The sequence below is a fragment of the Pseudochaenichthys georgianus genome, chromosome 19, assembly GCF_902827115.2.
Source record: "Pseudochaenichthys georgianus chromosome 19, fPseGeo1.2, whole genome shotgun sequence".
NCBI classification, from domain to species: Eukaryota; Metazoa; Chordata; class Actinopteri; order Perciformes; family Channichthyidae; genus Pseudochaenichthys; species Pseudochaenichthys georgianus.
The window spans coordinates 12,194,562-12,218,292 of record NC_047521.1 but is presented as its reverse complement, the minus strand read 5'-3'; the positions used below and the strand labels follow the sequence as shown (position 1 = coordinate 12,218,292).

Sequence of the window (23,731 nt, the reverse complement as noted above, 5' to 3'; positions counted from 1 at the left end):
AGCTTGAACAATGTAATTAAAATGTTAAAATGATTAATGCCCTTGTGGGCCGTGGGATCAAGTGTGGGCTCACATATTAGCCATCATTAGGCCGTCAAAAGCTACCTCTTGATGGTTGAATGTACTGTTTCTTCTTTTGCGTGAAAGTTTATTATTATAAATTGTCAGTCCTTACTCCTGTCTTGACTTACTGTTTCCTCCCCACTGTTTTTTATAGTCAATATGTCTTGAAAGCAGTTTCTTAAATAGTTATTGTTCCTCCACAGTGCCATCACTCTGGACAACACGCTGGTTATTCTGTCGACAGTGGCACCAGACGCCGGGCGCTACTACGTACAAGCTGTAAATGACAAGAACGGAGAGAACAAGACCAGCCAGCCCATCACCTTGTCAGTAGAGAGTGAGTAATCACACACTTTGTACACTCCCACTGTAATCAGCTCATTATGCCACAACGTGGAAGTGAGGCTCCGCTGTAAGATCTTGCTAATAAGAACATTCTGCCCTTCCTCACGTACTGTAATTAATGTACAACATTGCTTCTTATTTCCTAAGCTCATCACGTTTCCTGAATTTGAAATTGGTATAATGTGACGTAACTAGTGGAATGGAATAAAAAGTACAATACATCCTTATTAACACGACTATTAAATAGTGTGACACTAAATCAGGGGTGTCAAACTCAATTTCATCACGGGCCACATTCGCATAAAGGTTGCACTCAAAGGGCCGGTTGTAACGACATAAATATATAATATAAATATAAAATAATGTATTATATTACATTATTGCCTCTGAATTGGATTATTATCGGATGGGATAATAACTTAGTAATTAACTACGTCTGAAAGCAGAAGTCCAGGGCAAATAATTGCAAGTCTCTTCAGTGCGCATGTCACAAAACGAGATGCATTGTGGGACATGTAGTTTATGGGCAACCTGCTTCTGTAAAGTGGCATGCAACCGGTATAATAAACGTATTATATTCTTTGCAAGCTCTTGCGGGGCCACATAAAATGAAGTCGCGGGCCGGATTTGGCCCCCGGGCCTTGAGTTTGAGACCCCTGCACTAAATGAAGTACAATCCCTAAAATGTGTTCATGACTGGAACAAATGCACGTTCCCTTCCCTGAAAGATATATTTAATATACTGTATATCATAACTCATGGGCCATAATGCAAATTGAGTATTTTTGCTTTTGGGGCCCTTTACTGCTTGGGGTGTTCCTTCTCCTGTAGTGTGTAATATATGTTTGTGTGCATGTAAATGGTCTGCAAAGGCTTGAATCCCAAAGTTCTCTCCAGAGAGAGTTTCTCTCCGACCTGCCTGAAACGCCTCCTTTGTTTACTTTCGTATCAAAGGGACATCACTCCATAACACTAGCGCTTCAACACATGACAAGGTGACAAGGTAATGGGTGGGACATCTCGGTTGACACATTACAGCAGAGCCAGCCAGCTAACCTATCAGAGCAGACTGGGCTATCATTCCAGACAGAGGGTGAACGTATACTTGAGTATAAGTATATTCTGCTGATTATACTTTGAATGTAGGTATTTTAATTGTAATTATATATTGTTCTCTTACTTACCCCTTGCTTTATATTTGGTATCACCACTTTGAACCCCCCGGCGACATCCAAGAAGCTCCACCATTTTGATATGTTTTCATTTCATTGCACTGAAGTGTATCTGTAGCCAAATGCACACGTTATTGCAGATGTACGCACTCAGGAAGAGAGAGCTGCGGGCACAGGGACAAAGACAGACTGTTCTACTGCCAAGTAGTTCTTAATATTCACCAGCATCCTCAGCTGCCACAACAACAACAAAACACAAGATGCACAAATCAAACCAATTTGGTTGGCTGAAGCTCAGCAGAGTGAATTATAAGAGGAAAGCTATCAGACAGCATCTCATGACATGGTAGATGAGTTCAGTGTGGAAGTGAATGAGGAGGGCGAGGGTAAGATATTACAGTTGACAACACAAGGGAACAGAAATAGCCTGTGGTACGCATGGAGAACAGTGGCAGGGTTGATTATACTAGTGCTAGTACACACACACACACACACACACACACACACACACACACACACACACACACACACACACACACACACACACACACACACACACACACACACACACACACACACACACACACACTGATTCAGGTAAGATCAAGAGCCTAGCGGGAGGTCTCGACTTGGCAGGTCTCAGGGAATCCTGCCATGCATTTGTATATAAACATTACACACATGCTCCACATATAGACACTCGAATGAACACCCACACACACATAGATGTAGAGGCCAATGATAGAGCCAGTACTGAGAGTTGTGTGTGTTAAGTGAGTGTATGTGCAGGTGTATCCGTCAGTATCTGCCTCAGCAGCTGTTCCTGCAGCGACACCTCTGACAGTTATCTCCCGGGAGACTTCCTGGCTCGGGCAGTGCTTGCGAGGGCGGAGGTCAAGGAGAATTCTGAAGACACCAATATTGCTCGTGTTACATTTTCCATACTCAAGTTGAAGTAAAAAAATCCTTGAACTATTATTTTAAGTGTTCAACACATTTAAGGAACTGTGGTTTGTCCAGTTGAAATATTAGCAATGTTTTCCTGGTGACTAGCAACCAACCTTGCCAATGATTTGAATAAATGGACCTGATTGGTTTAAAAGTGTAAAGGTGATGGTCACATCATTTAAATTGAAGGCATCTGAGGGAACATATGTTAGCAAACATATGCTTACTTACATTACATGTAATAGGACTGCAGATGGAAATTAGCTATTAGTTACAATCTAGAATAAAACGTCTTAGATTAATGTATTTGTATGCATGGTCTTTGTTTAAATAAATACATAAACTAAACTATCAATAGGGGTTCCTTGGAAAATGTTTTTCCATGTAAGGGCTCAATGTCCCCAAAAGTTTGAAACCGCCTGGTTAAAGGTGCGTGCGTGCGGTTCACACATGGCCTGTTTACAGTGCCTGATGACCCGAGATCGGTTAGATTGAGCTTTGACAGACCCCGTAGTTCCAACTGACATGTGCAGCCCTGAGCACACACCCAGGGCATGATGGGATTGACAGATCAGTGTGAGTTTATCACAGACATGACACATCTCAAGCAGCACACGTACACACTGTGCACTCGCTGCCATGGGCTGTCTGTCTCTGATGTGCACAACACACACACACGATGGCAAACACAGCGGCATAAACTAGTTTTCAAATGCAGAATTGTATACACACGACAGCCTACTCACCCCTTCAGCTTTGGGTTTGTCAGGCAGTATTTTTCTATCCCTGTTTCTGGTTCTCCAGCAGACATCTTATTATACACAGTCAGTGCACTGCCTCGTCATATTCCACCCATCTCTCAGGACTCGGATACACCGTGTGCACTGGTCACTTCCAATATGTCACGTTGGTGAACACCCCCAGAGCACTGGGTGGAAATGAGCGCATTCTGTCTGTTATAAACAAATCTATTTATCTATCCAGATCACTGCCCTGTGCTTAACCTCTCCGTGTCTCTGTGTTTTTGTTGTTACGTCTGTGTAGATGTAGGAGGTCCAGCAGACCCCATTGCCCCCACCATCATCATCCCTCCAAGGAACACTAGCGTGGTCACAGGCACCTCCGAGGTCACCATGGAGTGTGTTGCCAACGCCAGGTAAACATGCTGGAACTGCAGGGTCATACTGAAGAGAAGTCTGTTAAAGGGTCACTGCACTGAGGGTAATACAGAGCAGGGGGTTTCATAGGGACTGTATTTCCGTACAAATGTAGGGACCATTTGTACTCCTTTTTTTAATTTGGATGAAAATTCCCTGTCTACACTCGAGGTATGTTTCAATTTTGTAAATGACAAAAGTTAGATGATCAAATAGATAACTGCACAGCACAAATGTGTATCTAAGGAAATATTTGATTAAATTCTGTCATGATTTTCTTTCCCCAAGAAAGTTTAGTATTCTATGTAGTAAAAAATGCAACTTTTTTTGCCAGTTTTTGCAGACTCAAGTGCTCTTGTTTCTTGTAATATGCAGAATGAAAGCCCAGTGCTTCACTATCAACATCCCTTGATTCATGAAATAGTCAGTTTTAATTTAAAACAGTTGGCACTATCTTAGCCCATAAACAGATTTATTTTTTTGGTTTTTCAAAAACCCGATGCTCCGGCGGATTAAACAGATTGATGGATACGTGCCACATTGGATCAGTGTTGCAGACTCAGAATCATTTATCCTCAAGCACAAGAAAATACATTCTCAGTGAGCTCATAGAAGACGTATGAAACCCTGCTTCGCTCTGTAGGCCTCTCATCAAGCTGAGTATCACGTGGCGTAAGAACGGCGTGTTGGTGACGAGCGGTTTGAGCGACTTCAACCGCCGGCTGACCATCATCAACCCCCTGGTGGGCGACGCCGGCTTCTACGAGTGCGAGGCCATCCTCCGCAGCAGCAGCGTGCCTTCAGTCAGCGGCGGGGCTTATCTGCATGTTCTGGGTAAGAATGATTATTTAAAATATTATTGTGTTTTCTCCACTTGTAACAATACTGTTTACACCTTGTCTTCAACATGCACATTTGCAGGTGACAATATTTTCCAATTAAATTTGTTGACGCTTTAACGCTTTAGTATCAGCATATTAATTGAAATGTCTACCTGTCACCAGGTTTAATTAGAGTGCATTGCAAGTACTATTTTTAGTGTTCTGTGGGAACAAAAACACCATGTGTGTAACGTGCAGTCTGTTTTATTAGTTTTTGTGCATGGTCTGCAAAGGCTAAAACATATGAATTTCTCTCCCATACCCCCCCCTGCTTGAAAAGCCTCTATTGGACTTTTATCTATTTTTCCTAAACATAGTGACATTGCTATGTAAAACCTGCGCTTCTTCTGGCTTGCGCTCCAACACATTGTACTTGATAGTCTAAGGGGCGGGACAGCTCTAAGCAGTTGATGAATCATAACACAGCCAGCTAACCAATCAGAGCAGACTGGGCTCTGGTTTTGGACAGAGGGTGAGAAGAGGTGCTGCAACACAGGCAGTAAATATAAAGAGAAAAATAAAGCACTTCTTGAACATTAAATAATGTAAGCAGTTCACAGTAGAGGCACAAAATACAAAAATGAACCTGTAAATGAGCGTATTAGGCCCATTTAAGTACGCAGTCCACTTCCACATCCAGATGGTCCTTGTGGGAAAAGTTCCAGTATATTTTTCCGCTGTTGAGTCTGGATCGTGTCTTTATGCCTTTTCCCTTTTTGTACTTGCAGCGCTTTTGAATGTTTGTTGTTTTGCATTTCGTAAAGTGCCTTTTATTATGTAACATGTTCTCAATGTTAGTGTTTCCATTCTCTGCTGTCGTCCTTAAGGTTCATTATAATTATATTCCCCGGGCGCTGTTCAAAATGGCTGCCCACTGCTCCTAACACTAGGATGGGTCAAATGCAGAGAAACAATTTCCCCACGGGGATTAATAAAGTATATCAAAATCAAAATCAAAAAATCCCCCGACCTTTTTTCTGTGGACACGGTGAAGGGAGAATTATGTGATTAGTCATAATGCATAATTACTGTGTGTGCTTTCATATCAGCCTGACAACTTAAATGGGAAGAAAACAGTGCATCTCCATTTGGCCACATACATCAGACAAATTGTGTGGGTGTAAACGCTGCATTAAGGTTTGCGAGTTCAAAAGAACGAGCTGCTATGAAATTGATATAAATATTACAAGTCTCACGATATGAATCTGGCAAAGCTGCAGCGGTAAAGTCGTGACGAAAGTGAGGCGAGAGTGGTATTGATTAAAAAGGCAGAAAGCTAATGGTTGGCCTCAAGAAACTGTTTAATAGCATTGCTTGAGTCACTTTCCTTCCATCTCACTGAAGCACTTTGATGTTTTCAAGGTTGTAACGTGATTCAAAGGAGTGGCGAACCTTTCCCTTGAAACAGCTAACAGCCGTCCCTCTCCCCATGAGTTTGAATGATACATTTAAAACCATTATGATATAGCTATAATTGATTTCCGACATCAAACTACTGTATAATCACATTATCTTCGGCTGAGTAGTAGCCCCGTGAGCAATACATTTGACAAAAAAGTGCAGTGCAATATAGCAGTTATTTGTTTTAAACTTCACACAGTATCCCTAAGGCACTGTTTCACGCTGTGAGGATTTCAGCTGCTGGTTCACAATATTTCTTATGATTTGTTTTAATTCATTTGTCATCCTTTCTTCTTCCATTCCCTCAGAACCCCCGCAGTTTATCAAGGAACCAGAGAAGCACATCACAGCTGAGATGGAAAAGGTGGTGGACATTCCCTGTCAGGCACGAGGTGAGCATATGGGTGCATTTGACCACAATAATGTGAGGATAATAAATAATGCCTACCAGAAAGATCTGAAACGTTTAACTATTTATTGAAACAATATACTATTTATGTGACTATACTGAAAAATGTAATGGAAAAAAAGACTTCCTGTCTGTATGGTCTGGGCAGGCAATAGCTCTGTTTGAGTTGTTGGCCTGGAAACCAGATGGTCATCAAATGGTCACTGGTTCAAGTCACCGCACGGACCAAAATAAATATATTTGTGTGTACTGATAATTGCAGGGGCGCCAGTTCACCTCATGCCCACTGTCAAGGTGTTCTTGGCCAAATCTGCAACTGCTCCCGGACGCTGAAACAATGCCCATGTTTGCTGATTTCAAATCACCTCTGATTGGAAGAGAACTCTCTGCTCTATAGCTTCTCTTGGATAACTGGACCTAAACTCCCACTGTAGATTTTACATTTATATTCAATCTAATATTTAATAATCCATTCCTTTCACAATTAATGTATATATAATATCCTGATTTATATTTTGTTACTGTACATTTGTATTTCCACATGTATATTTTCCACATGTGTATTTTTAACTTTTTTAGTGCTATTTTATTTCTATTTGAGATGTTTACATTTTGGATTGTTTATTTCTACTCTTTTAATATCTCTAATGTACAATGCCTTGTCTTTTTATGCTGCTGCAACGCAAACATTTCCCAAATTGGGATCAACAAAGTACTTCTTGTTCTTATACTTATCTTATCTTCAGGCCTAATAGAGTGGTGCAGTGATGAGTTCTAAAACCCGGAAGTGAGTTAGCGTTTTACCACTGCGGGTTCCCTCGTCTCAGAGTCAACGGGATCTCGCTAGGATTCTGGAAAATAGCTGGAAATAAGGTCTGTGGTTGACACAAATTTAAGAGACGGATCACGTTTTGTTCTACGACATTAAATACATCAGCAGTGACCCCACTGGTGATTTTTGAAGAGTTAACGTGTCTGAAAAACGATGGTTGTTAACAAGTGGCTGAATAGGACTACAGAAGTTGTCGAGGCCGTTGTACGTCATTACGCCGAACATGTAAACACTCCCGCTAAGTTTGTTTTCCCTGTTCTGCTTGAAAGCAAGTACCTGCCTCCTGCAAACTGTTAAAACAAACGCTTCAAATTGTACAATTTTGAATCTGTATTTTTGAATATGGATCTTAAGTTGGCGTGACGTTGAAGTCGTGCGACCCTGCTGTACTCGGCTGTGGTTCGTTAATAGCATAACGTTAGCATTTTGCTTCTGGCGATTAGATTTATGATTAGAAAATGATAAAAGTGGGGTAGACATGTGGATATTATCCGGCTGAACAAAACGTGCATTTATCAAACAGGTTCGTTTTCCACAGACCTTATTTTATACAATATTCCAAAATCCTATGGAGAAATCCCATTGCTTTTTTGTCGAGGGAACCCATGTGCAGTTTACTTCCGGGTCAACCTACACAAATACGTCATCACTGCACCACTCTATTCCATAAGTCTTGTATGTGCATTTGTCCATTTAAACCGTAAATGTGTATCTACTGCAACCTGAATTTCCCATAGGGGGTTTAACAACGAATGCCTTCTTCTAATCCCCACCCTTACTCATGCTCTGCAGGAGTCCCCCAGCCAGACATTGTGTGGTACAAGGATGCTTTCCCCATCAACCCCGTGAAGATGCCCAGGTACAGAGTGCTGGTGGGGGGCAGCCTTCAGGTCAACGGCCTCCTGCCAGACGACACCGGGATGTTCCAGTGCTTCGCAAGGAACTTGGCAGGAGAAGTTCAGACCAACACCTACCTCGCTGTCACCAGTAAGTGCTGAAGCAGATTTTCAGACAATTACTGCAATTAAAGTCCAATGTATTTTATTAAAACTCTGAATAAACCCTTTTTAATACAGAACAATGTTACAACGTTACACAGCTCTCATACAGCCCTTGTCAAAATCTGAAAAAAAGACCAGTTGTAATTGCTTTACAAAAATAGAAAAGCAATTCCAACCTGTAAGGAGAAGAGTAGCAGCAATTTAGTGCTTTATATGGAATTCTCCTGCAATTTCTTCCTCGAGAAATAACTGAAGATTACACAATGTTCTTTTTCATCACAATTTAGAAAAAGGGCAACTTTTCTTTTGCCCCAAAGAGGTCAAGCAATATATTAGTTTTCAGGAGCTAGCTGCTTGGTGGGTGAATCCCTTTGTTCTACATTGAATAATGTCAAACACTATCAGAAGGATTGCCTTGACATTTTGTAAAAACATTCATGGTCCCCTTACCCATTATCAGGCTACATCAAAAACCTTCAAAGTAATGACATTCCTATTAGCCTTTATGCTACAAGTTTTGTAAAGCCTCACTGACACTTTGACTTATTGTTTCTACTTAATAATTACTATAAAACAATCTATTTGAATCTTTAATTTGGATTTGCAGCACAAAGTATAAACATTATACAACGTTTTTCACAGATGTATGCGCAAGCAACCACACATAACAGCACTCAAGTGGAGGTCATCAAAAATAAATTAAAGGGGACCGATCATGCAAAATACACTTTTTGATGTATTTTATACATAAATATGTGTCCCCGGTGCGTCGGGGAACTCACGCAGCATCAGGAAATAAAACCCTCTGTCTTTTCCTCCGTACCCAAATCTTTTAAAAACGGGGGTACAACAAGCGGATACAGATGTGCTGCCTACATGACGTCAAATCGGCGGCGGACCCACAGAAAGTTGCTATCAGAAACAATGCCTGACGTGTTTTGGAAGTAATCTCGTCTTTGTTTACATTAGCAAGCCTCGCTAACACTCAGAGCTAACCTGTACTGGAGAGCACATGTGTTTAAAAAGCAGGAAAAAAAAAAGGAACTCACCTTGTGATAAACCCGCAAAAGAAAAAGCATTTGAGCTCCATACTGTTTCAGAAATAATCCTTGATGTAGTTTAGAACAGGATGGCGTTTTATCACAGCAGAATTGAACTTTATCTCCGGTAGAATTCTGATCAGGCATTAGCTCCGCCTCCTCTTTTTTATTTTTCAAGCTAAGGACCCAAAATCTGAGTTTCTCTAACAGGGTTGCAAAAGAGGGGTATGAGCAGTATGAGGCATGACTTCAATGGGTGATCTGTTTGGTATTTTAAGCAAAAGACTTCACAGACATGTTTTGTATAGGTATAGGTAGCATAATAGGTCCACTTTAACTTAAGAGGGCCACAGTTCACAGACTTTGTTTAGGTTCTCTTTGCTATCTGATCAAAAACAAATGGTGAGGAATTCTAAAAACGTATGATTGTTAGCAAAACAACTACTTCTGCTCAACCCGACCTACAACTTGGTTTCCCAACGTCGGAATACAAATTGAGATGACATGTAATATTGATATTGACTTCTTGACAGCAGCTTGGTCTGACAGGAGTGTAAATACAGTGAGTTGATGGCAATGTGATTGGCGCACATCAACAAGAGATGTGACCCCAATCAGTGAAGATATATGTCAGCACTAATTGACCGAACATACCTTGGAGAAATGTACCGTTGTTTTCTGTGCGAACAAACTTCTATCACATGTATTATTTAGTTTTTCAGAAATATATTCTTCTCTTTTGTTCTCATTAGTTACTCATCTCTGGACTTTCTTATATGAACTGACAATTAGGCCTACACTATTAAGTTCACATGACTTATGACTCACCTTGAAGCCATATTTGCAGCTTCTCTCATCACCTGAATGAATCTGTAGAGGTGTCTTTTTTATTACATTACATTAATAATAATAATAATAATTCCTTACATTTATTATAGCGCTTTTTCAATGACTCAAAGCGCTTTACATATACACACATTACACATATATCATACATGCAATGGTCAGATACTGTAGACAATACCCACAGGAGCAAGTTCAGGTGAAGTGTCTTGCCCAAGGACACAACGGCTTTACAGACGCAGCAGCGGCGGGTTTCACCCCTTGATCTGATGATCACTGCGCCACACCGTCCATCTTCACGCCTCGAAATCATCGAGGCGCTTTTACAAGTATACATTGGTATTATACATGTACTGTGGACAATACCCACAGGAGCAACTCCGGGTGAAGTGTCTTGCCCAAGGACACAACGGCCTGACGCAGTGGGGGCGGGAGCGGGTTTCAAACTGGAGTTCCCCAGCACCTCCCTTGATCTGATGATCGGATGCACAGACCACTGCGCCACCCGTCCCTACATTACATTGCATTTAGCTGACGCGTTTATCCAAAGCGACATTCGACCAGGAAGATACAACCTTGAAGAAAACAGAATCATATAAGTACATCAGGTTTCATTTATATATACAGTCTATGGTTTCATAGAGCCAAGTATTTCAAGTGCTACTCAACTGGCTTTAGATAAGCCAGTCCTTTATTAGTATATAAGTGCTCTGTTAGCAGTTCTTTGTTAGTAATTCTATCGCTCGAGGTGGAGTCGAAACAGATGAGTTTTCAGTCTGCGCCGGAAGGTGTGTAAGCTTTCTGCTGTCCTGATGTCAATGGGGAGCTCATTCCACCATTTTGGAGCCAGGATAGCAAACCCACGTGTTTTTGCTGATGGGAACTTGGGTCCCCCTCGCAGCGAGGGTGCAGCGAGCCGTTTGGCTGATGCAGAGCGTAGAGCACGTGCTGGGGTGTACGGTTTAACCATGTCCTGGATGTAGGAAGGGCCAGATCCATTCGCAGCATGGTACGCAAGTACCAGTGTCTTGAAGTGCATTCTAGCAGTTACCGGAAGCCAGTGAAGGGAGCGGAGGAGCGGCGTGGTGTGGGAACATTTAGGAAGGTTGAAGACCAGACGAGCCGCTGCATTCTGGATGAGCTGCAGAGGTCGGATGGCACATGCAGGTAGACCAGCCAGGAGGGAGTTGCAGTAGTCTAGGCGTGAGGTGACGCAAAGCAAATGCCACTGCTGGGATTAGAAAAAATGACAGCTTATTTTTCTCTTTTTGTGCATCTGTTTGACAAGTTTCTGACATCTAATTTTCTTCACTTTGTCTCAGTTCCTGCAGCCTTCACTTCTCACTGCACCGCATTATCAGAATTCATGATATTCTCTCTTCCTCTCTTTCTCTTACTGACACATACTTTCCTCTCCTTCTCCCTCCAGATCTCATCTTTTCCCTTACACATTCTTGTCTCCTCCTTCTGTCCTTCTCACTGTGTCCTGAGATCAACACTACTCCTGTGACAAACTCCCTTCTCCTTGTGTCCTCTTGGGAGCAATACAGTTTCCTGTCATCCTATAAAAGCTTTGATTTATTGCATGTCAGAAATAGGGATTTTAGTTATCTCCATATTGCATTCTGTTTCTATGCTTCTCCCTCAGTTATTTCCATTCCTCCTCTTCATATATTCGCTATCTCTGTGGGTGAAAGAAAAGGAAAAATAGGCCGGCAGCAGACAGTTGAGGTGAAGGCTAAAACACTAAACACTGAGATGCAGCGCTTACAGGAAATACCTTTTGAAGAGGGGCTTCGTCATAGACATTCAATATCTCATCTCTGTAATCCTCTTACCTTCTCTCACTGGGCTTTATTTTTATTTCGTGTATGTGTGTGTTTTTCTCCCCTCAGGTATTGCCCCGAATATCACAGCCGGACCCTCAGACAGCACTGTGATCGACGGCATGTCAGTCATCCTGCACTGCGAGACCTCTGGAGCTCCGAGGCCCGCGATCACCTGGCAGAAAGGTCCCCGTTACACACATGCACTCACACACACCCAGGGATTATGATGCTGGTGATCTAGGCCACTACTTAACATATAAGACCTCATTGGGTTCCATGTTTGCATTCCAGATAGGGCTGAGCAATATGAAATATGAAAAATCCATATGTGATCGTGGTGTGGTTCCTCAAACATCTCAGGTGCTGTGCACATTACAACATTGGCTGAAGAAGCTGTTTACAAGATTATCGCATGGGTGGTGAATTGTAAATGATTTTCTTTATACGAGAATATAAATGATGTTGGTATTTATACTATTAAAAACATAATGACCATTAATTAGGTTTTCAAGTTTAATTACATGTTAGGCGCTTCCACAATATTGAAGTGCTCTTTTCCCTTGCGACGTAGGATGAATCAATAGGGATACATCATATCAATACCAAATATACTTTGAAACTAGGTGGTATTGTCATATAGCACATCTTTTTCCTCCCTTGTTTTTTTTTATTAAACTTAGATTTCATTATTTTCCTACAAAGATAAGTAGTGTCAGAGAGATCAACAAATATATACACAACATAGACAACGTTCCTCCCCTGATTTTGAAGGCTGCGTAACAATGAACTTACCAGACTCATTTTCACACATTTCCCCATTACTTGTGATTGTCTGTCAACAATCTCGACGTGTTAATATGTTCTGAAAGCACCAATAATAAACCCCACAAAGTCCATCTCCGAGTATTTGGTCAAAATATAATGACACCTAATTTAAACAGCAGCTCATGGAAAAGCTGTCCTTGTTTTTCATCCCGATTCCACCCCCTCATATTCTGTTAATAGATGTCTCCATTTGGACTTGTCATTTTCTGAACTTTTTTCCGACTTTATTTGATGTCAGTTTTTACGACAGGTCCCGACTTTGTTTCGGCTTTCTTTTTAGTCACTTTTCCAAACATGTCATATGTTCACTGTCGCTTCTTTTCATCTTATCTTGTGTCTTCCTCCTCACACACTTTAGGTGAGCGTGTGTTGGCCAGCGGCTCGGTCCAGCTGCCCAGGTTCACCCTCCTCGAGTCAGGCAGCCTCCTCATCTCCCCCTCACACATCTCAGATGCCGGGACCTACACCTGCATGGCGAGCAACTCCAGGGGCATCGATGAGGCGTCCGCTGACCTCGTGGTCTTGGGTGAGTGTGCAGGGTCGCCTTCTTTTTGAAAAAAACAACAAATTCCTGATGTTTGTTTTTAATACCCAAGCAATCTTTCACAATCACTCTTACGTGGCAAAGTGTGGAGTTTTATTGAGAGGCATTTCTGTGGGGAACAAGGTCATGCTGTTTAATAATAAAACATTCCTTCAGATACAAAAGCGCTCTTCTGTGCGAGTAATCTACTTGTCATGTTGTTGCGTTTGCAGTGTTGTTCTCCTCAGGAAGGACATTTTGTAGGCTGTGTTCTCCTTTCTTACTTATTTTTGTGTCCACAGCTCGCACCCGGATTACCACCCCCCCACAGGACCAGAGTGTTATCAAAGGAACTAAAGCTGTTATGACCTGTGGAGTCACACATGACCCAAGTGTAACTGTCAGGTAAGAGTACAAACACACACATCGAAGTATTAAGTAAGTCAGGTTTCCTTTATAGCATTACAGATAACACTTGTTTAGAAGAAATGTCATAAAGTGCTTCAGAGTGAAAGCAAAGACACAATAGAAGAGTGAACAAAGAAACAAAGGGAAGTTAAAAGTGGGCTGAGCTAAGACTGAGCTATATTTTTCTTCCCAACAAATTAAATTACCAAAAAATAAGTTGCCACTGTCTCTCAAGTGTTTGCTTTTTATTGAATGGTAAGTAATTCTGTAAAACATCTGGGCACTGTAGCTTTAGCATATGTAACTCAAGCAATTATCTAGCCCCTTTGTTGGGATCTATTTTCAGTTGAGTATTAAAACACATGTAGTGCACCACCGAGTGTTTAGTGCAGCAGGATGGTGTATATAGGGTCGACTCGCCTCCCGGTGTTTCTCATTAATGTGTTTTTAATCCTAATTGGAAAAAAACAACGGAGCTCTATCGCGCTGATGAACGCTTTAAGTACACAGGACAAACTTGTTAGTAAGAAACATTCATTGTGGGTTTTGATCTTTTCATGGGATTATTTTTACCATAAGAAAATATGTAAAATAAAGGCAGCTTCATCTTTTAAAGTAGTGCCCACAATGCCACCAGATCAAAAGTCCATAAAGAATGAGTTTCAAAGGGAAGGAGACACAACCTCAAAGTATCCTTTGCTTTAAAGCCAGGAGTGAGGTTCAACAAACAAACATGTCGGTGCCTGACCGTGCAGGGGAGATCTTAAATTGGATTCAGGAACATATTAGATGTATGTCTTGTGAACACTTTTTGAAGGACCTGTTTTTAAAGCTTTGCCGCTTCCATTGGGGCCACTTGCAAGAGATTCAGGCATTTTAAATAGCGTTAACCTATATGGATCTGTCCATAGATCCAATCCCATTTGCACATCTGGACACGTTTGTATGCATTCGCTATCTTCTACACCAGAAAATACATAGAAAAAATAGCAATTTTAAACCTAAAGGTATGTTTCTTGACACCTTGAGTTGTTTGATTAATCTTTTATAACTCAAACAATGTTTTGGAAGCTAAAGCTTTTTTCGATGATGGTAACCTGGTCCTATCAGTAGCATTTAGCTTGGCTATACAAACTGTGTTAGCTTATCACTGCACAAGTGTTCATATTGCTTTCCATTTGATTTACACAAAAACAGTTATTCGAAAGAGTAAACATCTTGTCTCATGTATCCTTCCTTTTATCCTTGTATCCCACCAAAGATATACTGCTTCAGAACTGTCTTCAATCCCACTTTGACCATGATTTACGATCAAGTGATGTTCCACCTTGAATGCCGTCTGTCGGGGGCGGGATGGGTGTAAATAGCCGAATAGCTGCTGTGTAACCATTGTCCCCCGGGTGCAAATGGATATTGTCCAACTTTTTTTTTTAACTCTCTGTATCTTATTATTTTTGCTGCTTTGCTCAAGTCCCTTGCAAGAATGAGCATTGGACTGAATGGACTACAAAACAAAGAAAGAGCACAGCGGCGTCCCAAACACTAGACTTAGACATGCGCTTCCTACAAAAGCAAACCCGGATTGGAAATGTTTGTCGACCAGTTTTGTGCAGTGCACGTACATCACGAGAACAGTCGCTCACACACAACCAGCTTACAATTGCAGTCCAATTCAGTTCAGCACACAGCCCTCACAAAAGACATTTACTGAACGCCAGGCTTGTAGCTGACATCAGAAGCGATCAATAGACCATTCTGTCCCTTTCTACTCAGGAGAGAAGGCTACATCTGACGCCACGTTTGAGCCGTGCACTTTTGATGAGGGTGTATTCAGCGTTTGATATGCAGCTGCCAAACGCTATGATATGTATGCAGGGCAGCTCCGAGTTTGAAGAGACATTGAGGAGAAAGATGAAATACCTCGCTAATAACACATTCTTCTAGGATTGAGGTGGAATAAAAGACAAGCAAAACCTCAGTGTACTGAGTACTTGCTTTACTGTCAGAAAGAGTTAATCTACCATCTAAAGCTAACATGCATGTGTACGTCATAGTTCACATCCCAGCATGTGGTAGGAACGAAATGATGCAAGTCATGTTCTTGAAAAAAAAAAAAATGTTTATGGATGGATTTGATCATGCATTTAGCGTTTCCAAGTGGTATTGCTTTCCATTTTCCGCTGAGATACCGACAAGAGTTCTTTATTTAGTCATACGAACAGAGCTACAGTGTAGGTATGCCGATGAAATCTTAGGTCACAGGCTTCTCCAGTGCAAAAGAATAACACAGATAAACAGAAAAATATAGTGCAAATAAATAGTAAATACAAAAAGGAAAATAGTTTAAAAAAGTGAAATAGTGCAATAAGAGTCTATATGCAAGTTATTGGAATATGATATATTAGAGAAATAATAATTACTAAGTAGCAGATGCATGTTATGGATGTTGTTTCAGCAGTTCAGTTGTTTAGCAGTCTTATTGTCTGTGGTATGAAACTGTCTCTGGTGGTTTTAGTCGGGATATGCGGGAACGCCTGTCAGACGGCAGCAGACAGAACAGTTTGTGGCTGGGGTGATGGGGGTCTTTTATAGTCCGGAGGGATTTCTTCCTGAGCCGCTGCTGGACACACCGCTTTTCTTTCATTATAAACTTTGAAACGGACACGCTCAATACAAATGTTCTCTCCATTCATTTTCATATGCACAAGGAGATCAATGTACACATCGAAATTGTTAGCAACACGGCTATTACTAGCATGCTAATCAAAGCGAGCAAGAAAGAAAAAGGATCAAAAACAATTAGAAACCCATACTTTAATTGTTATGTTCCACAAATATTGCTTTGAAATGCAGTTTTTCCTAATGTTGTGCTGCTGTCACATGTTTGCATCCAGTACTTTCTCAGTGGTGTTTAAGTTGTTTTATACATTTTGTATGATCATTGCAGGCCTACCGTCATTGCCCTGTTGACGGTGTTGTTGCCTGATTACGTGTTTCTCAAATCTCTAAAATGGAGGTTGTGAGTGATACTGTAATAGGTCAAAGCTTTAAATAGCATCCAGGTTCTACATTCGAAAGTGCAACTACTTATTCACAGTGTATTAAAATGGATAGTGTTGATGATGTGAATATGCAGCAGAATATGACGACATACAACAACATCAGTCTGACTGACCATTTTGCATTCCAGGCATGTCTGGGAGAAAGAGGGCTCAGTGGTCAACGTCCAGTCCATCCCCCGCATACGCCTGGAGGCAGACGGGACCCTCCACATCTCCCAGACCTGGTCAGGTGACATCGGCACGTACACCTGCAGAGTCACCTCCGTCGGGGGGAACGACTCCCGCAGCGCTCACCTCAGAGTCAGGTAACCACCGTCACCCTCGCCTGGTTTTTATTTGAAATGTTGTCTCTCCTCATTGTTTCCATGCTCCAGTGCATAACACAGGAAGAAACAAGTTCCCACATGATCTATTAGGAAACGTACACACATTAATGAACACTCACACACACGCTTTCCACCATCCTTCCGCCGCTTTTTCCTATTGACACCTCTGACTCATTTCCACATAAATGACGATTTCTTCTCACCTCCCCTGTCCTCATTCTCACCCGACACACTTTCAGCCCCAGGGGGCCCCCCCCCACCCCCCTCCATTCCATCTGTGAGACTACACACTCAAACCTCGGCATTGTTTTACTGTTGTCTCAAATGAGACATCTAACTTTCTGTTAGCCAAACCGATGGACTGTCTGTGTCGTTCTCCGTCCCCCTATTGGCCGGCTCATTGGCTGCAGCTGCTTTCTGACAGTATACTGGCTGTTTTGGTTCATTGCTATGAGATTGATCCATCTGTTTGTTCTTATCTGAATTCATGGCTGAATGAATTAATGATCCATAGCTTTAGCCTCATTTATTCACGTCTTGCTCTGTGAATTCCTTTCCTATCTGTCTCCTTATGTCTTTCAATCCATTTCGCTCCCCTCTGGCGTTATCCATCTCCTTTTGTTTGCTCGTGTGTCCATCTCGTCAGCAAATCATCTTTGCAGTCTTGTCTTGCCGCATTTCATCACCTGTCTTAACTGTTATAAAACATTCAGCCTGACTTCAGATTTGGCCCTAGATGTTCAGCGAGGACAGACATATCCGGTAACTCGCTGTCCCCCGCGGATGATTTGCTGTGATAGGAGCGATTGTTTTATTTATCGAAAGTTGTCCTGCTGCTCCCTGCAGGCAGCTGCCCCATGCTCCAGAGAACCCTACAGCCGTGCTGAGCGCATCGGAGAAAAGAGCCATCGACCTGGCCTGGGCCAAGCCTTTTGATGGCAACAGCCCCCTCATTCGCTACATCCTGGAGGTTTCTGAGAACAGTAAGTCACAACATATCCAGTCTTTGCTCGCTATCTTTTATGCTTTGTATATTTTATATATAAGGGGTTATGGGGAGGGAAGTTGGCTCTTCGATTCCCAGTTGAGCAACGAGTAAAAAATAAATGTAGTTTGTTTAGATTTCTTATTCCATGCTGTCAGGCTTCTACGAAGTCAAAGTTTTTCTCAAGGCGCCTAACTGTAAAGCAAATACAGCAAATAACTCCAAAACACATTTAGAAGTAGAATCAATGAGACTAATTAAGCATGTCCATCATTGCTTTTAATCTCACGTTGGATGTGTAAGCTTCACTACAGTCAATCACTTTACAGCACTTCATGAATAAAATATGTTCGAAGCATGTTCTAATCTATATAAGTTGAAGTGAAAAACTGTTCAGCTTAAATCTGCAGCATAGTGTGCTCTCGGTTCCTTTTTCTGACCATGACTTGTTTCATTTATTGAATTAGAAGTTTAAATTGTGACCTGCCATGACAAATTGATTGTAAGCATGAGTGAAAATCCCTTCTGACGAATAATGAACATTTGCTAGAATTGTCTGAATCCGTTCTTACAGAGTGTTCTATTTCATGGGATGTTCAGACAAATGGTTAGCATAACATATCAGAGGAACAAGTCGTTGAAGTTGATTTTTCTTTCTTCTAGATGCTCCCTGGGCCATCTTGCTGGCAAACATCGAGCCAGAGTCCACAGTGGTGACGGTGAACGGTTTGATCCCGGCGCGCTCCTATCAGTTCCGCCTCTGTGCCGTTAATGATGTGGGGAAGGGGCAGTTCAGCAAGGAGACAGAACGGTGAGCTGAAGACAGATCCCATATCTACTGCACATCAACACTAGAACAGCTTGTCTGTCCCTTTTTATCCAATCATACAAAGTAGAGAAATACAAAATGCTCGCACAGTTTGTTTTTGTAGGGGAAGCTACACTTTTTTTTCAGTTTCCGAGGACGAAGTTAATGAAACATCATATTTCTTCTTTGTAGGGTCACACTATTTTTTATCAATTCCTTTTGTTTTAAATCCACCCTAACTTTCCTCTTTTGTAGTATTGTTTAATTGGCAATAGCAATGAGAAATGTGATGAATTCAAGCCTAGAAAATGAAAACCTGCAGAACATTTTGTTGTCGGCTAATTGTGCCCTGAAAATATGTCTCGACCCCAAGGCACCCCAACTTTTTGGAGATTTAAAAACCACTTCAGAGCTTAAACTAAAAACAATAAATACACCATAAATTGGTTTTCAAATGTGTATTTAATTGAATAGAACATTTTATAAAACAAATAATGTATTCACACATAATAACAAGAACCAGACTAAAAATGTCAACGCCATTTCTATGATATATTCAATATTATAAACAGGCCTACTAAGTAGGCTCTTTTGTTTTGGCTGAAAATAGTAGGCCTACCTGTGTAAAAACCGGACTAGTCTACATATCAATACAGTTATTATTTTACATTTGGATTTCAAAAGAGACAGGCCTATGATCACTTAGATTACATAATAACTTAATAGAATTGGAGGGATGAAACAATGCCCTCTGACCTGACTGTGGTCATGTGACTCATCAACCACATCCCAAATATGAAACATTCTGCATTTCGCTATCCAGATAATACTGATTGACAAAGTCATAAATCATACATTTATAAGAAAGGCACACAAATTAACATCCAAACATAAACATTTCTCAGACCGTTACACGGTGCAAGTGCGACACTTGTGCCTGCTTTTGTGAGTAGAGTCTCTTGATGCGTGGAGGGATAGTGGACAGCGCAACGCGGAGATCCTGCTCCACTGACAGCCGGGGGCGGGTCTTGTTTTTGACATATGCGAGTGAGGAAAACGCCAGCTCGCACAAGTAGGAGGTTGGAAACTGTAAAAGCACCTTGATGGCACTCTCTGAGAAGGATGGATACTCGTGTCCCACAAGCAGCCAAAATATATCCAGACGTAGTTCCCCGTGCTTCAGTTTCAGGGAGCGGTCCATAGATAGCTCTGCGAGTTCATTCTGAGCTCTGCTGTTTAAACTTGTGGCTGATATTAATGACAGAGGATTAAACGGATCCCGGAGCCAATCGAAGTCTTCATTCATAGGAGGGAAATATGACTCAAACCTCTCCTCCAGCACTCTCAGGTGAGCAGCTACAACTTGTAGAAAAATGCTGTCTTTTGCGCTGGGCAGAGATGGGGTTGTTACTAAACAAATTTAATATATTACATATTACATATTACTTTTAAAAAAAAGTAATATATTACACTACTTCGGAATCGTTACCATCTACATAAAGTAACTCGTTACTTTACTCGCCGAGCACGTACGAACTGCGCATGCGTGAGTGGCAATAACTCTCCTTACCAGCAGGCGGCGGTAGTGTGTATTTGTCATTCAAAACAGGCAACAACCGGAAGACAGAGAAGAAGAACAGACTACGTGATATAAACAAACAACAAATAGCGTGTGCGTTAGTTTCACCTTAGCATGTGTTCTTTGCAGGTGTGTGTTGAGGTTTGACGTGGTGTTCACAGCAGTGGATAACAGCTTCTGGCCTGGACACAGTTTGCACCTCACCGTCACATTCCTGTCTATTCTTCGGACGAACTCAAAATAATGGGCATACCTCCACCCCTCGAGAGTTATCGCTGACTCAGCCATGTTTATGCAGCACTGCATGTGGAGATGTGGACGCGCATGTCGCGCAGATTACGTACATATAAACCTGCGGCAGAAACCCCTCTTGTCTGTCAGTGTGATTATGACTGATTTTAATAAGTAACGAAGTAACGCGTGTCGGGGCAATGTTAGTAACTGTAGTGTGATTACTAAAAGTAGCGCGTTACACTACTCCGTTACCGTCAAAAGTAATATTATTACAGTAACGCGTTAAACACCCAACTCTGGCGCTGGGTCACTGGATGTCAGCGGAAACATTTCAATGTTTTTATTGGCGACTTTATTTTGCCACAGTCTTAATTTGGATCGGAAACCATTGAGTTTGTCTGTGGCTGTCAGGATATTCTCATTCTTCCCTTGCATTCTGATGTTGAGGTCATTGAGGTGGCTAAAAATATCTGCCAGATATGCAAGCTTAACCCATCACCATTCATCATCCATGTGTTCTTTGTAGGGTGAGTCGTGCTCATTTGCAAATGCAACAAGTTTGTCGCGGAGCTCGTAGACATGGGACAGCACCTTGCCCCGTGACAGCCAGCGGACCTCCGTGTGCAGTAAAAGGCCATGGTGCTCAGCCCCCATCCCATTGCACAATGTGCTGAACAACCTTCAGCTTCAGCGGACGGGACTTGATGTAGTTCACTATTTTCACAGCTTGTTCTAATACTGCAGTGAGGTCTGGTGGCATAGCCCATGTCGACAAGGGCTTCTCGGTGTCATGCAGTGGGTTATCTGTACATCGGGATTTACCTGTCTCACTTTATTTACAAAGCCTTTCACCCTCTGTTCCATCATGTCCTGTCATCCCTGCCTGTGTTGTTGAGGGCTGGGGTGCTTCTTTATTTATTGTCACTACGTAACGATCCATCTTGTAATTATTTGGCGCGAGGATAAAAAGCTGCTCTGCACACCATAAACAATGACGGCTGACGTAAATCATGAGAATTTAAGCAGTTTAATCTAAATCTGAACAATATATGTTTTATTAGCTTATGAACTCCATTGTACATGTAAGAAAATAAAGTGTATATAAAGTGAAGTTTATTAAGTGAGAAAAACATTTGGAACATAAAAATACGTTTTTTTGCGGCACACTTGGACACAGTGTGCCGCGGCACACCGGTTGGGAACCACTGTGACAACCAGATTGACTCATCCCTTCAGTCAAGAGTCAGTGAAGAGGGATATAAGTGTAAGCATTCTGAAACCCGCAGGAGGGATTTGGGATTTAGGTTCGAGGCAGCTTTAGGTTTGGCCTTTCTGCGGCCTCACACAACTTCAAGCACTTCCTCACTCTATCTCCCCCCCCCCCCCCCCACTCCCTGCCAGGGGAGAGCCACGGGGGGGCTCCGTCTGTGTGCAGGGGAGCTAAGCACCGTACGCTCTGTGACGCCATTTGGAACTTAGTCACCGCCACTGATCTCTAGACGCTCCTGGTGTTTTGTCAGGACACAGTTATATATATATATATAAATCGTTCGGTGGCTGATAAGCCCTGATATGGTCAGGGTTTTTAACAAAGAAAACAAAGCTGTAAGAAACGATAAGGGGACAGAAGAAGAGGTTTCGAAGTAGCAATCACAGGTTTTTATCATGATACGATATATCCATTCTTTGGACAAGGATACAATGTTTCCCTATGTTGCAAAGTCAAAACTGTTTCTATCCAATTCTCATGGACCTGCGATTGATTAGACAAGATATCATTTTCCCATTCCACACATCAGCTACTCAACTTACAAAAAGCAGTTAAATATCATTTGACAACTTTAGAAATGAGCTCTTCCAGACATTTAGATAATGTTGTTGAGGTCTCGGTTTCCGGTTTCTGGTCAAAGCTGTTAAAGCAGTCACTAAAAGGAGAACAGCTGGTCCACCTTAAGTGAGCCTGAGTCGTTGTTGTGCCTAACCTCCAATATAACAAAACTGGCCTGTATTCACAGCCGCTGGCACTGTTCGCTTATTGCATTCAGAGAAAAGCACATCTTAAACTTAACTTAACTTGCTCCTGTGGGTATTGTCCACAGTGACCATGTATATAGAAATATGTGTAATGTGTATCTGTCAAGCGCTTTGAGCACCGGAAAAGCGCTATAATAAATGCAAGGAATTATTATTATTATTATTAAAGATGATAATGTGTATTGATTTATGTTGTTGTCTGCGTTGATGATATTAGATAGTTGACCTTCGAATCTAGTTACACCCCTATATTGGGTAATGGCTTCAGTTGAAATTAAACTGATGTTAAGCTTCAATCAAAACCCTTGAAAAAGAGATCAATGATCTCAATGGGATTCACCTGCATAAATAAAGGTTTGAAATGAAATGAAAATCATATGCTCCATTATATCATTCCATAAAGAAAACATCCTTTTTCCTCACTCGTTCTCTCTTCAAAACTCTGCATGTGTATGTGTTGTGCAGGGTCTCTCTCCCAGAGGAGCCCCCCAGTGCTCCGACTCAAAACGTCATTGCCAGCGGTCGCACCAACCAGTCCATCATGATCCAGTGGCAGCCCCCGCCCGAAAGCCACCAGAACGGCATCCTCAGGGGCTACACCGTCCGGTAAGATCCCTGTTCATCCAACCATCCATTTCTTTATTTGTATAGTTATAAGTTATAAACATAGATTCACTTCAGTTTAAAATCTTATCTAAGGAAGATATGATCCCGTCTGTTTACCTTGGCTTGGTGTTCTCTTTAATTGATTGATTTCACATCATTTGTCGCATTGAGAACTTAAGATTTGCAAACTTCAGTAGGAACGAATGAAAAGAGACATTGTGTATTGTGAATTTCACCTTGTTATGCACACCAGCCCACACTTTAATTACTACCTGAAAATGTTCCATTTAATATAGTTTCTACTTAATTTCCACTCCATTATCTAATTATGATAAGAGCTGGATATAAGTTACCGGCGGCATGTTTTACTTTCAAGCCTAACATCCCCACAGTTTCAGTAAACAACCAAATGATTCACTC

At 41.7% G+C, this 23,731-nt stretch overlaps 1 protein-coding gene across 1 annotated transcript in view; it reads left to right on the top strand.

The window, feature by feature from the left end:
- sdk2b (sidekick cell adhesion molecule 2b) overlaps window positions 1–23,731 on the top strand; it is a 313,948-nt gene that overhangs the window by 243,097 nt on the left and 47,120 nt on the right. Inside the window, 12 exon segments of the mRNA XM_034107489.1 lie at window positions 267–400; window positions 3,573–3,684; window positions 4,329–4,519; window positions 6,276–6,359; window positions 8,001–8,195; window positions 11,988–12,104; window positions 13,105–13,272; window positions 13,572–13,674; window positions 16,868–17,044; window positions 17,912–18,048; window positions 18,714–18,861; window positions 23,171–23,311. Coding sequence (XP_033963380.1) covers window positions 267–400; window positions 3,573–3,684; window positions 4,329–4,519; window positions 6,276–6,359; window positions 8,001–8,195; window positions 11,988–12,104; window positions 13,105–13,272; window positions 13,572–13,674; window positions 16,868–17,044; window positions 17,912–18,048; window positions 18,714–18,861; window positions 23,171–23,311 — 1,707 coding nt within the window.